The sequence below is a fragment of the Arachis hypogaea genome, chromosome 16 (genome assembly GCF_003086295.3).
Source record: "Arachis hypogaea cultivar Tifrunner chromosome 16, arahy.Tifrunner.gnm2.J5K5, whole genome shotgun sequence".
In the NCBI taxonomy this organism is placed as follows: Eukaryota; Viridiplantae; Streptophyta; class Magnoliopsida; order Fabales; family Fabaceae; genus Arachis; species Arachis hypogaea.
In genome coordinates this window covers 145,478,858-145,501,525 of record NC_092051.1, presented here as the reverse complement: position 1 = coordinate 145,501,525, position 22,668 = coordinate 145,478,858, and the positions used below count along the sequence as shown (strand labels likewise).

General features: G+C 30.8%; 1 protein-coding gene across 1 annotated transcript; it reads left to right on the top strand.

Moving 5' to 3' along the window:
* The first annotated feature begins 31 nt into the window (after positions 1-31).
* Positions 32-17,796, top strand: LOC112805927 (uncharacterized). Its single transcript, XM_072220772.1, has 24 exons — positions 32-76; positions 2,518-2,788; positions 2,901-3,000; positions 3,454-3,575; positions 3,876-3,961; positions 4,095-4,249; positions 4,352-4,445; positions 5,074-5,191; positions 7,284-7,358; positions 7,561-7,701; positions 7,802-7,885; positions 8,062-8,286; positions 8,543-8,548; positions 8,666-9,104; positions 9,211-10,139; positions 10,330-11,055; positions 11,227-11,547; positions 11,682-12,197; positions 12,675-12,733; positions 16,081-16,233; positions 16,495-16,669; positions 16,892-17,116; positions 17,233-17,603; positions 17,692-17,796. The coding sequence occupies exons 1-24, from the start codon at positions 32-34 to the stop codon at positions 17,794-17,796; spliced, it is 5,541 nt and encodes a 1,846-aa protein (XP_072076873.1).
* Positions 17,797-22,668: the final 4,872 nt, after the last annotated feature.

Sequence of the window (22,668 nt, the reverse complement as noted above, 5' to 3'; positions counted from 1 at the left end):
TTGAGTCAAACCATCTCAATTGAGTATGGCAATGGAGAATTTTCGTAACTTGATAGTGTCCATAACCATATCACTCGTATACGTACACACAAATTGTAGATTGTAGGATTGATGTTAGCAATTTTGTGAATATCAGCCATTGGAATAAGTAGGGAGATTTTGGATATATGTAAAGAAAGGGATTGATGTACTTTAAATTGTGGTGCTTTACATCTCTCATAACTTATCCTTTTATAGTTGTATCATAACTAAATTTTTTAAAATTTGGTTGACTTTAATTTAAAATTTAAAAAACAACAAACTAAGTTAAACAACCCAAATTTAAAATTTAAAAATAACAACTTAAATAAATAATAATTTAAAAATTCTAAACTAACGTAAATATTTATTTATTGTAATATTAGTATGTAACAACCGAAGAATAATTAACGTAAATTTTTTTAAAACTCTAAATTTCTTTAAAAGAATTTATATAGCTACAATTTAAAAAAAATCAATAAAATTTTAAAAAATTATGCTAAAAAGAATTAACAGATTTTTAAAAAATAGTGTTAAAATATAAAAAAAGAACTATCTAAATAAAATTTAAAAAATAACAACTTAAATAAAATAATTTAAAATTTAAAAAATAACAACATAAGTAAAATAATCCAAACAAATAAAACAATTTAAAATTTTAAAAATAACAACCTAAGTAAAACAACCCAAACTTAAAATTTGAAAATAACAACCTGAGTAAATAATAATTTATAATTTATAAATATAAATCTAAAAATTTCTAGTAACGACGCGTAAGCAAATAAACTCCCAAACTCAACGTATGAGCGCCACGTCAGCAAATGAGCTCCCCATTTGTATTACTGTAAAGATAAATATTATTTGTATCATCATAGAAAATAACAATTGATTCTGAAGTTGTTTAATAATAAATATTAAAATATTAAAATGTATTACGAAAAAGTGTCAGACAACATATGTAACTTTTTGTTCTCTGGATATAATTAGAAGTTATATATTTAAAGAAATGTTACGGATAAAGCATTAATTAATTCAAAATCTTATTTATATTCAGAAAAACTTCACCTAATAATGATTTTGATATTTTTCTTTACGATATATATCTTTACTATCACAATTTTTTCACTTTTTACTGGATTACACAATGACATTGATTAATATCTTCTAAATATGTTTTAGCACTATATAATTTATTTTTCTCGCTCCATAAAACTAATTTCTATTTAGTACTTTGTTTTTGGGTGATCACTCATGTAAAGTTATTTAATTTTTATATGAAATTAATAAATAAATTTTATTGAATAATTTAATATATTTAATTTAATTTCCATCTAAAGTTTCAAATATTAGCTTTGGATAATAGTCATTTATAAAAAAAATTATATTAATAATTTTTAGTATTTTTTATTATTATTTATTCAGTTAAGATATTAAATTATTTTTAACAAATAAATTTTATTAATTAATATATATGAATTTTAAAAAATCTTTATAGTAATACAAATAGGGAGCCAATTTGCTGACGTGGCGCTCATACGTTGAGTCTGGGAGTTTATTTGCTTACGTGTCGTGACTAGAAATTTTTAGATTTATATTTATAAATTATAAATTATTATTTGCTTAAATTGTTATTTTCAAATTTTAAGTTTGGGTTGTTTTACATAGGTTTGTTATTTTTTAAATTTTAAATTATTTTATTTGTTTGTGTTATTTTAGTTAGGTTGTTATTTTTTAAATTTCAAATTATTTTATTTAAATTGTTATTTTTTTAATTTTATTTAGATTTTACTTAGGTTGTTCTTTTTTATATTATAACACTATTTTTTAAATATCTGTTAATTCTTTTTAGCATTATTTTTTAAAATTTTATTTTTTTTTAAATTGCAGCTACATAAATTTTTTTAAAGAAATTTAGAGTTTTAAAAAAATTTACGTTAATTATTCTTCGATTGTTACGTACTAATATTATTATATTATTATATTATTATATTATTATAAAAATTTACGTTATGTTAGAATTTTTAAATTATAATTTGTTTAAGTTGTTATTTTTAAAATTTAAGTTTTGGTTGTTTTATTTAGTTTGTTATTTTTTAAATTTTAAATTAAAGTCAATCAAATTTAAAAAATATTAGTTATGATGCAACTATAAAAGTATAAGTTACGAGAGATGTAAAGCACCACAATTTAAAGTACATCAATCCCTTTCTTTACATATATCTAAAATCTCTCTATTTATTCTAATGGCTGGTATTCACAAAATTGCTGACATCAATCCTACAATCGACAATTTGTGTGTACGTATACGAGTGATACGGTTATGGACACTGCCAAGTTACGGAAATTCTCCATTGCCATACTCAATTGAGATGGTTTGGCTCGATGAAGACGTGAGTTTTCTACTAATGTTTTTTCTATTTTATTTAAAATTTATATTATTTATATTTTAAATTTATTTGTTTATTCCCATCTAATCGTTTTTTTGTTCATTAATTCTAGGGAGGAAAAATACACGCCTCAGTTAAGAAGGCTTTTGTGTCTCGATTCGTGAATTTGCTGGAGGAAGGAATATCTTACCAAATAAGATATTTTGGTGTTGGACTCAATAAGGGTTACTTCAAGACTACACATCATGAATACGTGGTTAATTTAAACCAACGTACTGATGTGCACAGACTTCCAGAATCGTCGAGTATTCCACGATATGGATTTAAGTTTGTGAGTTTTGACACTCTCAATGCTCCTGGGTATGATTGCACCTATTTAGTTGGTAAGTTTATTATTTTAGAAAAAGTATAATTATTTATTTTATTGATAATTTATTCTGCGTTTTTTTTAACAAATTTATTGACAATAATTTTTTTTATTTTAAATCATTTCAGATGTTGTTGGATATCTTGCTGGAATTGGGAATGAGAAGACTCTTGAAAAAGATGGCAAATCTACCAAATATACTGTTATCGAATTAGAGATTGATGATGGGTAATTATCTATTTATTTTTATAAATATACAAATTTTGCTAATCTCATCTTTTTAAATTATTATTTTAACTTATTTTATTATAAATATTTTTATTAATATTAATAAGTAACAAATGTATCTTAACTAACATTAAGCTTAGTTAAAATGTTTTAGATTCAAAGCCACCGTTTTTAAACGTCTAATTATTTAAATTTAAATTTTTTAAAAAAAATCACTTCGGATTGATTTAAAAAAAAAAGATTCAAATTTAAAAAAAAATAATAAAAAGCATTCTTTCCGCGGTTTATTTGTTACAAATTTAAAATAAATAATTAATTATTAATTTTTTAAATTGTATTTGATATTTTAATTTTATTATTAAATTTTAAATTTTAAAAATATAAAATATATATAATTTGATATTATTTTATTGGTAGTTACTTTTTTAACATTAAACATTCTATTTGATATAGAAAAATAATGGAGTGTGCACTTTTTGACAACTATGCACATGAATTAAATGCTTTTCTGGGATCTGGCAATAAGGATGGAGCTGTTGTCGTCTTACAGTTTGTTAGAGTGAAGTTATTTAACGGTAATATTTATCCATATTTTTTTAACAATATATTTTTATATGTGAGCTTTTACTTATTGTTTATGTGAATTTTTACTCATTTTGTATTAAAATAAATTTTTCAGAAAAGATTGTTTTACAAAATTCCATGTATGGCACAAAGATGTTCTTCAATCTTGAAGATACAACTGTCATCCAATTTAAAAATAGGTGGGTATTGTCTTTTTAATTCTTTAGTTCCATACTATGTGTGTGTTATCTAACATAATTTTTTTTTTTAACTTTATTTATCAAGCTTTGTAAGATTTGAAGAATCTACAGGTAACATCGGCGGAATTCCAAATGAGGCTGCATTCTTAAAAATTTATCAAGGCAAAACCATCGAGCAGTTAAAAGAATTCGAAACGGTAATTTTTTTTTTAAAAATGGAGAAAAAAAATAATTGAAATCCGTTGTACATAGATTATTTTTATTTATTCATCTTATTTATTTAAAAAATTCACCAAATTTAGGGAATTTAAATCATTATTTTTTTTTCAGAATTCTATTTGTATTGTCTTGGCTACTATAAGTCATATTATGGATACTCCAGACTGGTGGTACGGCCAATGTGAATGCAACAGGTCCACATATGCTTTTACAAAAACTTTCAAATGTTCAAGTTGTGGCCGTCTCCTTTTATCCATAACTCCAAGGTTATTTATTTATTTTTTTTAAATTAAAGTATATGCACATTGGATTAGATATTGAATAAGTCTATATTTAACTTTTTTTTATGTTATTTTTTTTTTAAGCAGATATCGAATAAAGCTTGGTGTCATTGATGATTCTGACTGTGCATGTTTTGTAGTCTTTGACAAGGAGGCAAAACAAGTTTTGGGAAAGAGCTGTGTAGAGATACTTGATCCACTCCTATTGGTAAGATCTAACCAATATTTATTTCTAAAAATATTAGTGAAGATATTTTTATTGATAATTTTTATATTATTTATTATTAATATATTATGTAATACCCTGCAGAAAGGAGATCTATCGGATACACCTACACTTTTGCTCAACCTAATTGATAAGACCTTTCTCTTCATCGTTGAAGTTCAAATATCTGATAATCCACATTTTTCACCTTCTTATAAAGTTAAGAAGATGACTGATAATGTGGACCTCATAAATAAATTCAAAGAGGCTCACCCTATTCAAATTGTGAGTATAATTATAAGTGTATTTTCTATTAAAAATTAATTTATTTTTTGCTTCCTTGGTCATTAGTAGTATCTAATTTATAATTAATAATTAATTATAATTTTAGGATGTTGACTACACCGGTGGTTTGCTTCCAATTTCAAAAACATCCTCAATCATTGAAGGGGAGAAAGTAAAAGGTGCTAAGGTATTTGTTCAAAAAATAATTTTTTTTTGTTTGTTCTCTCAAAATTAGAAATTAATTTTTTTATAATTAATAATTAATTATAAAATCAAAGGTTAGAAAGAAGTCTTTAATTTAACGTGGTATTTTGTACAGAATTTGTTGCTTGAATTCTCCAATGAAGTTGCTGCCAATGATGAATCCGAATTGTTGGAAAATGCTATTACACCAACTAAGCGATTATGCTCGGAGTCGGAAGAATCGAAGGTAGAAGGTGATACCTCAACTTCCAAGAAGATCAAGATTGAGAAAGAAACTTGAGAATTTGGATGCACATGTTTTGGAATCCCTTTTAGAGTCTATCTTATAGAATAATGTCAAGCATATGTTTGTTTTGGTGGAAACATTATCTTTTCTTGAGTTGTTATTTTTCTTTTGGTTCTTTTCTATTTTTATGTTTGGAATTTAGAATTTTTTTAAATATAAATTGAAGTTATTTGGTTATTACTTGTGGTTTTATTTTTAATTTGATTTTCACCGTTGATATTCTGATAATATCTAATTTAATATTTAATGTCATAAAGTTATAAATTTTTTCTTTGAATTATTGTTGATACAATTAAGTTAGTTATTAATTTTTAATGTGTATTTATTTTTAAAAAAAATCTAATTATAATTTTTAATTAAAGTATTATGTTTAGAATTTTAAATTTAAATTCAAATATACTTTTTTTTTGAATTTTTACGTAAGCAATTTTACAATATTTTTTAAGAATTTATATAATTTATAAGTTATTATGCTAATTACAAAGGAGTATAATAAAGTAAATAGAATTATCAGTCTTATTAAGACGTGAAATTATTTATACTATTTAAAAAAATGTAATACTGTTTAAATTTTAGAAAAAGTATAATAAAGTTAATACTGTTTATGATGAAACTAAAAAAAATTATTTTTAAATTAACAAATTTCTATATTCCTAATAGACAACGGACGTTTGATTAGAAAATTTTATTTAAAAATTTAAAATTTATATTAGCTAATTAGAAAATTCTATTTAAAAATTTTAAATTTGAATTTCTAATACTAATTTCTAATTAAGTAAGTTCTTAACCATTTCAATATTTAAATTTAAATTTTTTTACTTGCCATATTTATAAATTTTTATTATTATCTTTTAGATTATTTCTCCACAATAGAAGTACTTTCATCTTTTTCTCTCTTTTTAAATATTTTTTTCTAAATTTACGATATTATTAATTTTTAGATTATATTTAATTTTATTATTTTTATCGATAAATAATAGGATTGATACTATTTATGACAAAACTAATAAAAATTATTTGTAAATTAACAAATTTCTATATTCTTAATAAACAACAAACGTTTAATTAAGAAAGTTTATTTAAAATTTTTTAAATAAACTAGCTAATTAGGAAACTCTATTTAAAAATTTGAAATTTAAAATTCTAATACTAATTCCTAATTAAGTGACTTCTTAACCGTTTTGATTTTTAAATTTATATTTTTTTGATTTGTCACATTTATAAATTTCTCTGTTTACTTCGTTTACATTGTTATTTTTTATATTATCTCAGCACAACAATAGAGGTACTTTCATCTTTTTCTCTCTTTTTACTTATAAATTATTCATTTTCAATCTCTTTATTTAAGGAAATAAAAAAAAAAGATTTTAACTGTAAGTTGAATTTATTGATCGTGAGATTAAACTTATATTTATTTGAAAAAAGATACTTTTGAAAAAAAATATATATTATTTTCCATAAAATATGTTTAAATCCATACATTATTATTTTCCATAAAAATATATATTATTTTCCATAAAATATGTTTAAATCCATACCATGTCTTTCATCATTTTTGTCTCAGTATTCAAGCACTATACATGTACTCCTATGTACTCCCGTATCTATGTTTTGATCGATATGTATACCAAAAACAAACGCCGCCATATGTGTACTCCTGTGTACTTTATTTTTTTTTAATAATATAAAAAAAATTGATAATAAAAATGTATTAGGTATAAGGTATATATATTTTTAATTAGTTAAAAAAATTATTTATTTGGTATTTCCAGGTATATATTGAAAGATGCAAGAAGTCCAAAGAGAAGCAAGATCGAAGAGAAAATTGATATTAAAAGACAAAGAAAATACAAAGCGGACCACAATTCAAGGTAGACTTCATACAAAAAATAACTAACATGTCATGAGTATTTTGGACGAATGAAAGCCCATAAAATACAATATTTTCTATATATTATTTAGCTATTGACAAGTAATAAATTATTAATTTACATTGTTTTTGTAATATGTTACTAAATTTGTTTATGAAAAAATTACAGGAAATTCGAGTGATGGTTCCAATGATGTGCATTTTCAATCGGTGTTGTCGAACATTACAAATGGACTCAATACAGGTTAATTTTTGGATGATTTTTTTTGGAACTTACTTATGTGAATGTACATGCACTTTATGTATTTTGATTTTCCTACTATTTATTCAATTATAAACTTTAACAAAAAATATGTTCAAAAAACTAATATCTCGAGTTATCTTATTAGATAATAACCCAACACCATATCGATCAAGGTCTCCAACTACTAATCTACACTCTGTAGGTGAAAAGGAACGATGTTCCAATATTAGTGATATTAGTAATTCAGGTATCACATGCGAAGCATATGATAGCCCATGTCATCAGACAAGTCAACAACAGCTTCAACAAACATCAAACAATATCGACCAGTTGCAAAGCCAGCGTATGTTAATATATGCTTTTATTACTTAAAGACCAAACATTTAACTTTTCAATTGGTCTCTTGAAAACAATCTTTGATATATGCTAAATAATTATTATAGATTCATTGGAGTACTCAAATCGAATTAGATTGCAAAGGGATGCAAGACTGAATAGAAAGACTATGCTACTTCAAAAGAGACATGGTAAGATAAGCATGATAAATTGTAATTATCATAAAGCTAAAATTCTACTTCTTTTATCTTTAATACTACTTTCATAATATATATTCATAACTCAGCTGATTCAAACATTTAATATATATTCATTTTTCTTTTTTTATAATATAAAGTGCTTGATTTACTATCTCTAATGATTACAGGAGCAAGTACATCTAATTCAAATTTAGATACTAAAGAATTAGAAGAAGTGTGCATAGCTGAAAAAGGAAGACACCTGAGACAAAGAAAAACATTCTTGAAGGAATTGGCTATAAATCTTTCAAAATTTTTTGAAGAAGTTGAGGATATTACTGAAAACACGACTATATTAGATGATTCTGTGCAAATTGAATACCCAGCCATATTCGATGTTGCTGAGAATACAGGTAATCTAAGAAGTAGCAATATCAGCAGTTTATTATTTACTATTGTTATGCTTTTTATAAACAAAAAATTATCGTTTAGTGTTCAAGTTTTTAAAATTCAAACTAAGATATGGTTATATATTATGATTTTTGTATTTGAACATTGATATATTGTAATTCTTATTGTTTGATTAGTGTGCATATAAAACTTAAACCTTGAGGTTGGCACAAAAAAATTGTATTATATGATCTCATCTTTTTAATCTATAAATTGCAGTATTCGGTAATCTTTTATAAATATTATTTTTATACCTAACATGGTGAAAGAAAGATATATTTTTATATAAAGTATTTTTTCAGATATAACTGAAACATAATTTATTATCTTGGTGATTATTAGATGTGATAGATATTGGTGACCCAGAATTTTTTTGTCGGCATTGCGACGCCATGATGTGGTATGAGGAGAGATCAGAAAAGTCTAAAACAGGATCCAATATTGAGTTCTCAATATGTTGTATGCGAGGGAAGGTACAATTGCCGTTTTTGCAACGTCCACCTCAGCTCTTGCAAGGTTTATTATCTGGAGCAGACCAGAGAAGCAAACACTTTAAGGATAATATAAGAACTTATAATAGCATGTTTTGCTTCACGTCCCTCGGAGGTAAAATAGAGACCTCTATCAATGATGGGACAGGTCCTCCCCAGTTCATTGTGAGTGGACAAAACTACCACAGAATTGGAAGCTTGGTACCAATTGAGGGACAAAGACCAAAATTTGCGCAGTTATATATTTATGATACAGAAAATGAGGTCTCAAACAGGATAGAGATTTTTAGGTTTGTATCATGCATTCCAAACTGATTAAAAAATTATTTAGGTAGTTCGTACTTTGATTTTGGTTAATTATGAATACTAATATTTTTCAATTGATGTTTTATACAGTTCAAGAACAAACAACAACAACATTGACCAGTCCTTAGTTCTAGATCTCAAGGACATGATCGATCAACATAATGTTCTTGCTCACACATTTAGGATAGTGAGAAACTACCTGAATCAAGGAGATATCGCAAATATAAGACTACAGTTGTACCGAAAAAGATCAAAGGATGCAAGAGTCTACAATTTACCATCTTCTAACGAGGTCGCAGCTCTAATAGTAGGAGATTTTGATTCTGGAGATGCAGGGCGTGATATTATAGTTCAATTAAAGTCTGGACATCTGCAAAGGATTCATGAGACACACACCGCATTTATTCCTCTTCAGTACCCTATGATGTTTCCTTACGGTGAAGATGGCTACCAAGAAGACATTCCTTTGCGAGAATCTCATAGGGCTGATGAAAATAGAAAGAGACAGCGTGTGAGTTTAAGGGAGTTCATAGCATTTAGAATACAAGAGAGAAAGGTCGAGTATGCAACCATTGTCAATGGTGGAAGATTATTTCAGCAGTTCTTGGTTGATTGCTTTTCTATGATTGAAGCACAAAGGTTGACCTACTACCGAAACAACCAAACCAAGGTGAGGAGTGATATATACAAAGGGATTCAAGATGCAGTTGTTAGGGGTGAGACACGTGCTTCTAAAGCAGGTAAGCGTATCATCCTACCTGCGTCCTTCACTGGTGGCATGAGATACATGTTTAATAATTGTCAAGATGCTATGGCAATTTGTAAGAAATATGGATATCCAGACCTCTTCATCACAATGACATGTAACTCAAGTTGGCAAGAGATTGGCAGGGTTAACAATCCAAGGAACTTAAAGGTTGAAGACCGGCCGGATATATCGTGTAGAGTATTCAAAATTAAGCTTGACATGATAATCTCGGATCTTAAGCAAGGAATTCCATTTGGAGTGCTAGATGCAGGTATTGCTCATCATCCGACCTTATTTTTAGAGAAATATTCATTTAGATTGTTATAAAATAAATGGCAAAATATTTTCTTACTTAACGTATTGTTGATTTTTTATTATCACCCTTAATTTATCAAAGCACATACATAAAATAGATAGTTTAAATATAACATATAACTTTTTTTTTGTCTTTTTGGTATAAGGGATGTATACGGTGGAATTCCAAAAAAGAGGTCTACCACATGCTCACATTCTTTTGTGGTTAAGTGGAGACCATAAGATAACAACGACAACTCAAATTGATCAATTAATATCTTCAGAGTTGCCAGATCCTGCTCAGCATCCAAAATTGTTTAGAGTTGTATCTACATATATGATTCATGGACCATGTGGTAGAGCATTCTCAAAATCTCCCTGCATGAAAGATGGGTACTGCACCAAATATTATCCCAAGACATTCAGTAAAACCACAGTTATCGATGATAGTGGATACCCATCATATAGAAGACGAGACACAGGGGTGGTTACTGAGAAGAAGGGAGTCCATATGGATAATAGGAATGTGGTTCCATACAATGCATATCTACTGATGTCTTATCAAGCGCATGTTAATGTAGAGTACTGCAACAAGTCGAATGCTATCAAATATTTGTTCAAGTATGTGAATAAAGGTCCAGACAGGGTAGCAGTTGGAGTTACAAAGGAAGCTTCCAGTGGAGAGGATGCTCAGGTTATTGATGAGATCAAACAATTCTATGATTGCAGATATTTGTCTGCATGTGAGGCTGTGTGGAGAACCTTAGCGTATGATATTCATCAAAGGTGGCCTTCAGTGATGAGATTAACCTTTCATTTGCCTGGAGAGCAAAATATCATCTTTAAAGATGATGACGATCTTGAAGAAATCGTGGAAGAAGAGGAAGGAAAATGTACAATGTTCTTAGCATGGATGGAGGCCAATAAAAAATTTGAAGCAGGTCAAACTTTGACGTATGCTGAGTTTCCAAATCAATTTGTTTATGATAGAGAATCAAGGGTGTGGCATCCACGCAAAAGAGGGTATTCTATCGGGAGGTTAAATTATGTTCCACCGGGTACAGGTGATATTTATTATATGAGAATTTTGTTAGCTGTTCAGAGAGGTTGCACAACATATGAGTCTATTAGGACAGTTAATGGAATTACATATTCTAGCTTCCAAGATGCTTGCTATTCCATGGGACTACTGTGCGATGATAGGGAATTCATTGCAGCTATTAATGAGGTAGCAGAACTTGCATCTGGTCATCAATTGAGAAAATTATTTGCGATGCTACTGATATCTAATAGCATTAGCAACCCAGAGCGTGTTTGGAATGCAACTTGGACATTATTGGCTAATGGAATACTATATGAGAGGAGAAAAGCTTTGAAAAACCAAGGTATTTTACTATGTCTTTTTTTATATATCAAGATTGTATTCTCTTATTATCTTTATTTTTATTAAGAATATTAATAATTTTATTTTAGAATTATTTATTAAATATTTCATAAAACCACTATGTGCTTTTTCTAGGACTAAGCATGGCTGATGACGAATTGAAAAACCTCTGCCTTATTGAGATTGAGAAGATACTCAACAGCAATGCGAGATCTTTAAGAGACTATCAATCAATGCCATATCCTGAGATGTCTCATGTTCGCCTTTTTCAGAATAAGCTAATAGAGGAGGAGTTAGCATATGACACAAATGAGTTGACTCATACAAACTTATATACAGAACAAAAGATGACTCATGAGCAAAGGTTAGTATTTGATGAGATACTCAATGCTGTTGTTACAGACTCTGGTGGTTTTTACTTCGTTTATGGGCATGGTGGGTGTGGTAAGACATTTATTTGGAATGGACTTTCTTCTGCTATTCGGTCTAGAGGAAAAATTGTTTTAAATGTTGCATCCAGTGGAATTGCTTCTTTACTCCTACCTGGTGGCAGAACGGCTCATTCTAGATTTTCAATACCCATTACAATTACTGATGAATCTACTTGCAACATCAAGCATGGCAGTTTGAAGGCTGAGCTGCTCATCCAAAGTAGCTTAATAATTTGGGATGAAGCTCCAATGCTCAATAAAATGTGCTTTGAAGCACTTGATCGGACGCTCAGGGATCTTATGTCAGTTACCGATCAACATAAGATACATCAACCATTTGGTGGTAAGGTTGTTGTTCTAGGAGGTGATTTCAGACAGATACTTCCGGTGATTCCGAAAGGAAGTAGACACGATATATTGGCATCCGCTATTAACTCATCCCATCTGTGGTCATTTTGTAAGGTTCTGAAACTGCATACGAATATGAGGCTTCTAATGTCTTCTTCGGATCAAGATGAAGGTGAAATGAAGAGATTTGCTAATTGGATACTTGATGTTGGAAATGGAAATATTGGCTCTGTTGTTGGTGATGAATCAGAAGTTGAAATTCCAAATGATCTATTGATTACAACTACTGATGACCCTCTCTCTCATTTGGTAGACTTTGCATATCCAAATTTGTTGCAAAACATGTCAGATTACAGGTATTTTCAGAGTAGGGCAATTCTTGCACCCATGCTTGAGAGTGTCAAGAAGGTAAACGATTTTGTCTTGACAATCTTTCCAGGGATGGAAAAGGAGTATTTGAGCTCTGACACAACATGTCAAGCTGATGAGAATGAAGATGTACAACAAGAGTGGTTCACACCAGAGTTCCTAAATGACATCAAATGTTCGGGACTACCCAATCACAAGTTGACTTTGAAGCCAAGAGTCGCTGTAATGCTACTGCGAAACATAGACCAGACTTCAGGTTTATGCAACGGGACAAGATTAATAGTTAACGAACTTGGCAGCAATGTAATTGGAGCGATAGTAGTGACCGGTAGAAATATTGGAGATAAAGTGTACATTCCAAGAATGAACTTGATCCCTTCAGATTCAGGATTGCCATTTAAGTTCCAACGGAGACAATTTCCATTGACAGTATGCTTTGCAATGACCATTAACAAGAGTCAGGGTCAATCATTATCACATGTAGGGCTTTATTTGTCAAAATCAGTGTTTACCCATAGACAACTTTATGTTGCTTTGTCAAGAGTTAAGAGTCGCAGTGGCCTCAGGGTTTTAATTCTAGATGAAGACGGCAATCCAAAGTCATCAACAACAAATGTCGTGTTCAAAGAGGTTTTTAATAATATTTAGGTAAGAATAATATTATTTTTATTTTAATAGCATGTTATGATTTATACTTTTGTACAAATATTTACTATAGATATTACTAATTTATCTATAACTCTTTTTTCAGATTTAAAATGAAATGTGTAACAAGGAGCACAACATCCTATGCCAATTGCTTTTCTAATGAAGTTAGTAAGATACTAGGTTATCGATCGATAAATTTTTATTAGCTTTTTATACAAAATTTAGTGTAAAATTAACATGCTATTATTACAGTTATATATGTTCTTATTCTTTTCATGTCTTCCTCCTTATGGTTTAAGAATATTATAAACTTCAAACTTTTCTATTTATATTTTACTTTGAATAAAGATAAAACAACATATTTAACACGTTTATTATATAACTACGATGATAGTGTTATACTAAATTTAAAAAAATATATAGTTATAAAATATTATTTTTAATTTAACTTATCAAATTTAAATATAAGCCCGTGCATCGCACGGGTTTAACACTAGTATGAGTATAAATTATATTAATTTATAAATATGAATGTAAATTATTATTGATTAGGTCTAGACAAACATGATAATATTCATTTAGCTGATCGCTCAGGTAAGACAATACTTTAGCAAAATAAACGTGGGACGTTTCTTTATTATCAGTACTTAGTAGTACTAAGTATGTTTGTGCAAGAAAACAGGCAAAGAAACAAAAGCCCAATGAACTCGAAAAGCTTAAGAAAGAAGGCACATGGTATGTGTTCATGTGCTTACACTATAGTGTACAGTACAAATGCTGTCGTTACTGCTGGCCAGCTAATCGTGTGGATCAGGGAAGCTTCCTGTGGGGTCCACGTTAAGATACTTAGAATTGTCTGATATGGTGAGTTTTGATTGAGGGTGCACGGTAATAAATGTAGATGTGCTCGTACTCGAAGAGGACCGGAATGTCGTTAACTTAACTGTACAAGTGTACATGTCAGGAAGACTTAGGTGTTAAAATATGTGCATGTTCTTTCTCTCTTTTCTATTTGCATGTGTCATGTGAATCCATAATTACAATCAGCATACATACGCTGACTAATCCAAATGTTTTAAGTCTCTTAATACTTCGAAAATGTTGAATCGGCCAGAGTTAGATAATTTAGTCATTAAAAACAGCCAAGCATATGGTTATTGCTTACGTGACTCATTAACTTGTTGATTTAGCTAAACAACTTCATCACACGTGGAAATGGTTCGCGTTTATGTGCACAATTTAGATCCCTGCATTATTAGCAAAGAGCAGCCATGTATTTGAAAATTAATACATTTATATCTATTAATCATGAGAACTTATTCTTTAACAACGGTATATATGCAGATTAGGAATTGTAGAAAAAGAAATAATAATTAGTATAAAACACACTACACGCCCGTTGCACGTTGATTGTTATTTTGAGATGCATTAGAAAAAATATAAGAGAACATTTTTTTTTGAACAACCGTAAACAACAAATAAAAAAATATATATTTAATTAATTAAGAATAATTAAATTTTTAATTTGAATAATTATAAGGATCGCGTTAGGAACACAATGGACGATTTGTACAATGGGCTATTGAGTTACAAAATAAACATTCCCATACCATCCCAAAATGTTTAGTTGATGGGAAAAGGTAACACTAATGATTATACCTCTAATACTCCATAAACCTCCATTGAACACATTGTACGAATATTCCATTGGCTCTTCATACTTTCCCTAATTATAATTAGCAATGTAACCTTTTCTAAATATATCATGATACCATGTTCCGTTCCCTCTCATCCACTCTCATATCATGCCATGTTCCCTCTCATCGCATCAACCATTTGCTGTTCAGACTACAGCCGCTCCGCTTCCACAAGGTGTCGTCGTCGCCGGAGGGAGTTGCATTGTGACGCGAGGTGCGCGTCCGTTCACGCGTGACGCCATTTCCGCTGTCTCGCGATTCCCATGCCGCTGCTGTCTCACGATCCTGGAGGGTGCCGCCATGTGGCACCTCCTTCTGTGGCACGAAGCGGAATCCACCCTACTCCATCATTCGCGTCGCACAACCTCACTGACCACCGGTGCTGCATCCATCGCGGCGCAAAGGCACCTCCTTTTGCAACGCAGTGCATCATCCACCCTCCATCAATTACGTCACACAGCCTCACGGACCACCGGTGCTCCCTCTATCTCACTGTGCATACAAGTCGGACACCGCGCAAATCCTTTGTGAGAATAAAAGAAAGGCAGCGAGAAAACAAAGGAAGACAGACAAAGGATGGAAGAGAGAAAATGGTGGATAGTTAAGGAGCTTTTATAGGAAACTATTTCATAAGGAGCTTTTATAGGAGACTATTTTATAGTATGCTCTCTTGTTATTTATAGAAGTTAGGAAATTATATAAATGAGTAAAATCAAAATGTATTTAATTCAAATAAAATTAAAGGAATTCACATCCATAGCAATTATTCATTTTTTTCTTTTTGTTCTCTTTAATAATTATATAGCGAGTGTATTATTGTGAGTAATGTTCAATTTCATATTACTTTCTATCTATTAGAAGTCAAAATTTTGCTGCAGACTCAACAATTGGTATCAAGAGCCAACGTTATATTATTCATTATTTGAGTGGTAAAATTCAATTTTGAATATAATGGCTTCTACTAGTAGTAATGTCAAAGTTGGCAAATATAAAATCGAGAAGTTCAATGAAAAAAATGATTTTTCTTATTGGATGATGCAGATGAAAAATCTGCTTATATCACAAAAGTTACACAAGGCACTAGTGGAAAAAGAGAAAAAGCCGGAAGGAATGAAAGATGAGAATTGGGAAGAATTAGATCTTGAGACACAGGCTACAATAATCTTATGCCTTGAGAGGGATGTTGCTCTCTTGGTGAACAAAGAAACAACTGCAGCAGGCGTCTAGACAAAGTTAGAGAGTAACTTCATGACGAAGACTCTAACTAACAGGATCTACTTAAAATTCAAATTGTATACATGCAAGACGGAGGAAGGCACCTCAATCCGAAAATATATCAATAAGTTTGATAGGATCAGATCAAACTTAAAGGATATAGATGCGAAGGTTGATGATGAAGACCTGTCACTCATATTGTTACTTTTATTACCGAAGTCCTATGAAAATCTGATGCAGACATTGATGCTGATGGGTGACACTCTGACCATAGATGAGACGAGGACATCACTTTTAGCGGATAATCTACGTAAGGTTGCTACAAGTGTAATATCATATTCAAATGGAAGAGAGTATAATGATCAATTACAAAGATTGTTCGCGGCTAGAGGAAGGACTAATGAAAGAAAAAAAGGTAATAAACGTGGAAAGTTTAGGCCAAAATCTAGACCTCACGCAGAGAGAACATGCTTTAAATGTGGTGAGACTGGACATTTCAAAGCAAATTGTCCAAATAAGAAGATAACTTTTAAGAAACAAAACAACGACAACCCAAAAGAAAAGTAAGAAGCAAGCTACGTCTCCAATAACGAGGAGGATTGTTACTCTGTAACAGAACAATCTTATGAAATCTCAGGTAAGTGGATTCTTGATTCAAGAGCCTCTCACCATATGTGTCCAAATAGGAAGTGGTTTACTACCTATGAAAGCATAAATGGTGGCACAGTTTTAATGGGTAATGATCATGCTTGTAAAACTGTGGAGTTGGGTACTATAAGAATCAAGATGCATGATGGAGGAGTAAGAACCTTAAAGGATGTGAGACATATTCCAAACTTGTGGAAAAATCTTATCTCCATAGGTTTGTTGGGAAAAATGGCTGCAAAATAGTTGCAAAAAATGGGATACTAAAAGTTGTTCGTGGTTTTTTGGTAGTGATGAAAGGAGTTCGTCACGATAATCTTTATTCTCTTTTAGGGACAACAGTCACAAGTGAGTTAGCAGTTGGAATCGGTGAAAGTAGAGATCAAACAAATTGCACAAGAATATGGCACATGCAGCTTGGACATATGTCAGAGAAAGGTCTATCATTGCTTTGTGGACAAGGTTTGCTGAAGAATATGAAGAAACCACAAATGAAATTTTGTGAGAATTGTGTGTATGGAAAGGCACATAGGGTGAAATTTTCTACTAGTAAGCATAAAAGCAGAGGGTTGTTAGACTACGTGCATACTGATGTTTGGGGCCCGCCTAAAGTTATTTCTAAGGGTGGTTCCAGGTATTTTGTTACTTTTGTTGATGATTATTCCAGGTATGTTTGGATTTACTTCCTCAAACATAAGAATGAGGTATTCGATACTTTTAAGTGATGGAGAGCAATGGTTAAAAACCGAACAGGTAGGAAGCTGAAAACTCTACGATCTGATAATGGCACAGAGTACACGGATGGGGCTTTCAAGGAGTTTTGTGACTGAGAAAGCATTGCAAGACACTGGACAGTTAGAGAAACACCACAACAACATGGAGTCGTCGAACGACTAAATCGTACGCTGGTGCGGAATTTCACAACCCACACTACTAACCGGCAAGTGCACCGGGTCGTACCAAATAATACCTTACGTGAGTAAGGGTCGATCCCACGAGAATTGATGGATCAAGCAATAATAGCGTTTGATACGATTAGTTAGGCAAGCAGAAAATAGTTTTGAGATATTCAAAGAGCATTAAACAGCAAATTTGGACTATTAAAGACAGGCAGATAAATAAGTTGAGAATAAAGTATTGAAAAAGCAGTTAAGGTTTCAAAGTTATCTATTTTCCGGATTAACTTTTATTACTAATTAATTTAATCATGCAAGATTTAATTTCATGGCAAACTATATGTGACTAGACCCTAATTCCTTAGACCTTCCTAGTCTCCTCTAAAATTCATTAATTGCAAATTCTTTGGTCAGTTAATTCCAATTAGAAGGTGATGATCAATTTCTAGTTTATATGCCAAAAGAATCCTAATTATCCACAAATAAGGGGATTATATGTCACGTATCCCGTTAAATACAAACAATTAAAAATTCAGTATAATATGTTTTCAACCTGTTGTTCAAGTAAAAAGCTTTTCCAAGTTTTACCAGAACTCAATTAGAATATGGGTCATACTTCCGTTCCACCCATATTCATAAAATAAAGAACGAAAACAATTATTGAAATATAAATCAAGACATGAATTAAATTAAAAAGATCAAACAAATCAATCCATGAAAATAGACAAAGCTCCTAACTTTAACAATGGAGGATTAGTTGCTCATGGAATATTAGATGTAAATTTGTATAGAATTCCTTAATGGAATCCCCCTAATGGAATGTGCCTAATAGAAGAGAAGTCTCCCCTTTTTATAACTAATCCTAATTAATTTAAAATCTAATATTTTAAATTAAGATAATATCTTTTCCTATTTTAAAATCAAATTTGAATTTAAATCAGAATTAACTAACTACTCCGCGTCTTGTAACGTGGGGACCACTTGGCTTCACTGGATCCGCGCCTAACTTGGGTGCTAAAATGGGGCCCAGAGATCACCCCCAGCAGTTTCTGCATTATTGCAGATCCGCGCGGTCGCGTGAGCCATGTGTCCGTGTCGGTCTTCGCTGGTCATCTCTTTGGTTTCTTCTTTTTCTCTGCAAAAACTTCATCAAATCCCTCCGAATGCTACCTAAAATAAATAAAATTGCACAAAACTCAAAATAGCATCCATAGTGGCTAAAATATAATTAATTCTTAATTAAACTCAACAAATTAGATGCAAATTCACTAGGAAAAAGATAGATAAGATGCTCACGCATCATACGTTACTTGAGAAGGCAAGGTGTATGTGCTCTAACGCATCATACGTTACTTGAGAAGGCAAGGTGTATGTGCTCTAATTCTGGCTTAGACAGAGAATGGTGGGCAGAATCGGTTGCTACTTCTTGCTACATAGTAAATCGATCCCCATATTTTTTTCTAAATGGAGACACACTTTATAAGGTGTGGTAAGGGAAACATGTAGATTACGAGAAACTTAGAGTCTTTGGATGCACAACCTATTATCATGTCAAAGATAATAAGCTTGATGATAGAGCTAAGAAGACAATCTTTTTGGGGTATCCAAGAGGGGTTCAAGGCTATCACCTTTGGAGTGTAAATGATTCTAAGTTTGTAATTAGCAAGGATGTTACCTTTGATGAATGATCTATGGTAGCTTTGTCTAAAGATATAGTGCCAGATGATGGTGATGTTGGGAAAACTTCAAATACTCAAGTGGTGGAGATAGAGTCTAAATGCCAACAAATAGACACTAGTAATGTTCATGTCGAGCATCCTAATGTTACTCGAGATAATGCAGAGGATGAACTTGATCATGAGAAAATTCAGCGAGAAAATGCACATGCATTACAACAGTAGCAGCATGATTCTTTGGCATCTACTAGGCCAAAAAGGAATTATAAATTTGTTCAGAAGTTTGGGTCAGACAAGCCTTTGAGACATTATGGACATGTAAACTTGGTAGATTATGCACTCTCAGTGGAGGATGATGAGACGGTCACCTTCAAACATGCTATCAAAGACAAAGATAGAGAGAGTTGGTTGGTCGCTATGGAGGAAGAGATGCAATCTCTTCATAAGAACAAGACATGGGATGTGGTCTCATTGCCCATGGAAAAGACTGCAATTGGTTGTAAGTGGGTGTATAAAAAAAAGAAGATCCTACTAAGTCAGATGGTACAAGATTCAAAGCTAGGTTAGTAGCAAAGGGATTTGCACAGAAAGAAGGTGTTGATTACAATGAGATATTTTCTCCTGTGGTGAAGCACACTTCCATCCGGGTGCTTTTAAGTCTTGTCGCTCATGGTGATATTGAGTTGGAACAACTAGACGTGAAGACTGCATTCTTGCACGGTGACTTAGAGGAAGAAATCTACATGTATCAACCTGTGGGTTTCAAGGTTGAGGGTAAAGAAAGCCAGGTATGTCGCTTGAGGGAATCACTATATGGATTGAAACAATCTCCTTGACAATGGTATAAGCGACTTGACTCCTTTATGTTAAAACAAGGTTTTTCTAGAAGTAATTATGATTGTTGTGTATACATTCGTAAGCTTCCTGGAAGTAATTATATCTATCTTCTATTGTATGTGGATGACATGCTTATTGCCTCTAAGAGCAAGGTAGAGATAGATATGTTAAAGGTTCAATTTGGTAAATAATTTGAAACAAAAGACTTGGGTGCTGTACGAAAAATATTAGGCATGGAAATTAAAAGAGAGAGATCAAGCCAAAAACTATTCTTGAGCCAAAGAGGCTACATTGAGCACGTCATTAAAAGGTTTGAAATGAAAAATGCTAAATCGGTGGTAACGCCGTTGGCTCCACATTTTAGCCTTTCTGATAAATAATCTCCCACAACAACAGAGGATAAGGCTTACATGGAAAATGTACCTTATGCTAGTGCAGTCAGTAGCCTAATGTATGCTATGGTGTGTACACGCCCAGATATTTCACAGGCAGTCAGTGTTGTTAGTAAGGTCATGGCAAACTCGGGTAAGGCACACTGGAAAGCAGTCAAGTGGATATTAAGATACTTGAAGGGTACCATTGACACAGGTTTATGCTTTAGTGGAAAATTATGTCAAATCATAAAATACAAGGTGCTCCAATTAGTTGGCAATCGATGTTACAAGTTACAGTGGCACTATCTACTATAGAGATTGAGTACATGGCAGTAGCAGAAGGGGTGAAAGAAGCATTGTAGCTAAAGGGTCTTCTAAATGATTTGGGGTTGAAGCAAGATTGCGTGAATTTGAGTTGTGATAGTCAAAGTGTAATTCATTTGGCTAAAAATTAAGTTCATCATGCTTGTACCAAGCATATTGATGTAAGATATCACTTCGTGCGCGATGTTATAGAGAAAGGTAACATTTCTCTTATAAAAGTACACACAGATGAAAACCCTGCTGATATGTTGACTAAAGTAGTGTTAGGAAACAAGTTCCAACACTGTTTGAAATTACTCAATATTGCTTCATGTTAGGTATTACATGGAGAAATAGAGGAAGTACGATTGGTTTGATCCTGAACAAGGGTACGTAGGCAGTCATTGTAAAAATGATGCAACCGGATATGAATACCATACTTTGATCGTCCAAAATTTAAGTAGATTTCAAATTGTGAACGAGGTAGAGAATTGTGAGAATAAAAGAAAGGCAGAGAGAAAACAAAGGGAGGCAGACAAAGGATGGAAGAGAGAAAATGGTGGATAGTTAAGGAGCTTTTATAGGAAACTATTTTATAAGGAGCTTTTATAGAAAACTATTTTATAGTATACTCTCTTGTTATTTATAGAAGTTAGGAAACTATATAAATGAGTAAAATCAAAATGTATTCAATTCAATTAAACTTAAAGGAATTCACATCCATAGCAATTATTCATTTTTTTCTTTTTTTTTTCTTTAATAATTATATAACGGGTATATTATTGTGAATAATGTTCAATTTTATATTATTTTTGTCTATTAGAAGTCAAAATTTCGCTGCAAACTCAACACCCTTCTTCCTCCGTTATTCTCTTCTTCTTGTTGTGATTTAAATTTTTTCGTTGTGATTTGGATGTTTTTTTTTGAAACAAACAGTTCTTTTTTTATGAATAACTTTCACTTTTTCGAGTGTTACCTTTGGTTTAATGAATGCCTCTTTTTATTATATATAGATATTTTTTAGTATAATTTTTTGTATATATTTTTTTAAATTTAATAGATATTTCTTTCTATTGTACATGAATATTTTTTTTATTGCGATGTTGAAAATTCGGTGTTGCCGATGACATTAACGGCGGGACAAGAGCGGGAGAATAGAGTGGCCGCGATTAAAATAGGATAACAAAAAAGGTGTATAATTGAAACCAGATAGAATAATTAGAGTTTTATATTTGATGAACATAAGATACAATTATACAACCCATTATTTCCATTATTTGTACCCCGTTATCTATCTAACAAAATTGCATTCATTATTGCATGTAAACTCCTTTTATGTCATCAGAATTATTTGAAAATGATCCTTCCCCAAATACGGGTAGATAATTAAGTTTAGCTATTAGGCATGTACTTTGCCAAGCATAAATGCTCAAGGATGCAATTGTACCTCTTTTTACATTAAAAAAAAAGGAGAAAAATCTAAAATAAAAAAAATTAACAAAACGCAACTCATTTAATTTATGTTACTTTTACCTTTTACTTAAAAAAATTAACGTGACTTAACGATAATACACCAAAGATATTAGAATTAATTATTATGTATTTGTATATAATATATGTATTATTTAATTTATTTTTTATAAACATTTTATATTCTATTATATATTTAATATTAATAAATAA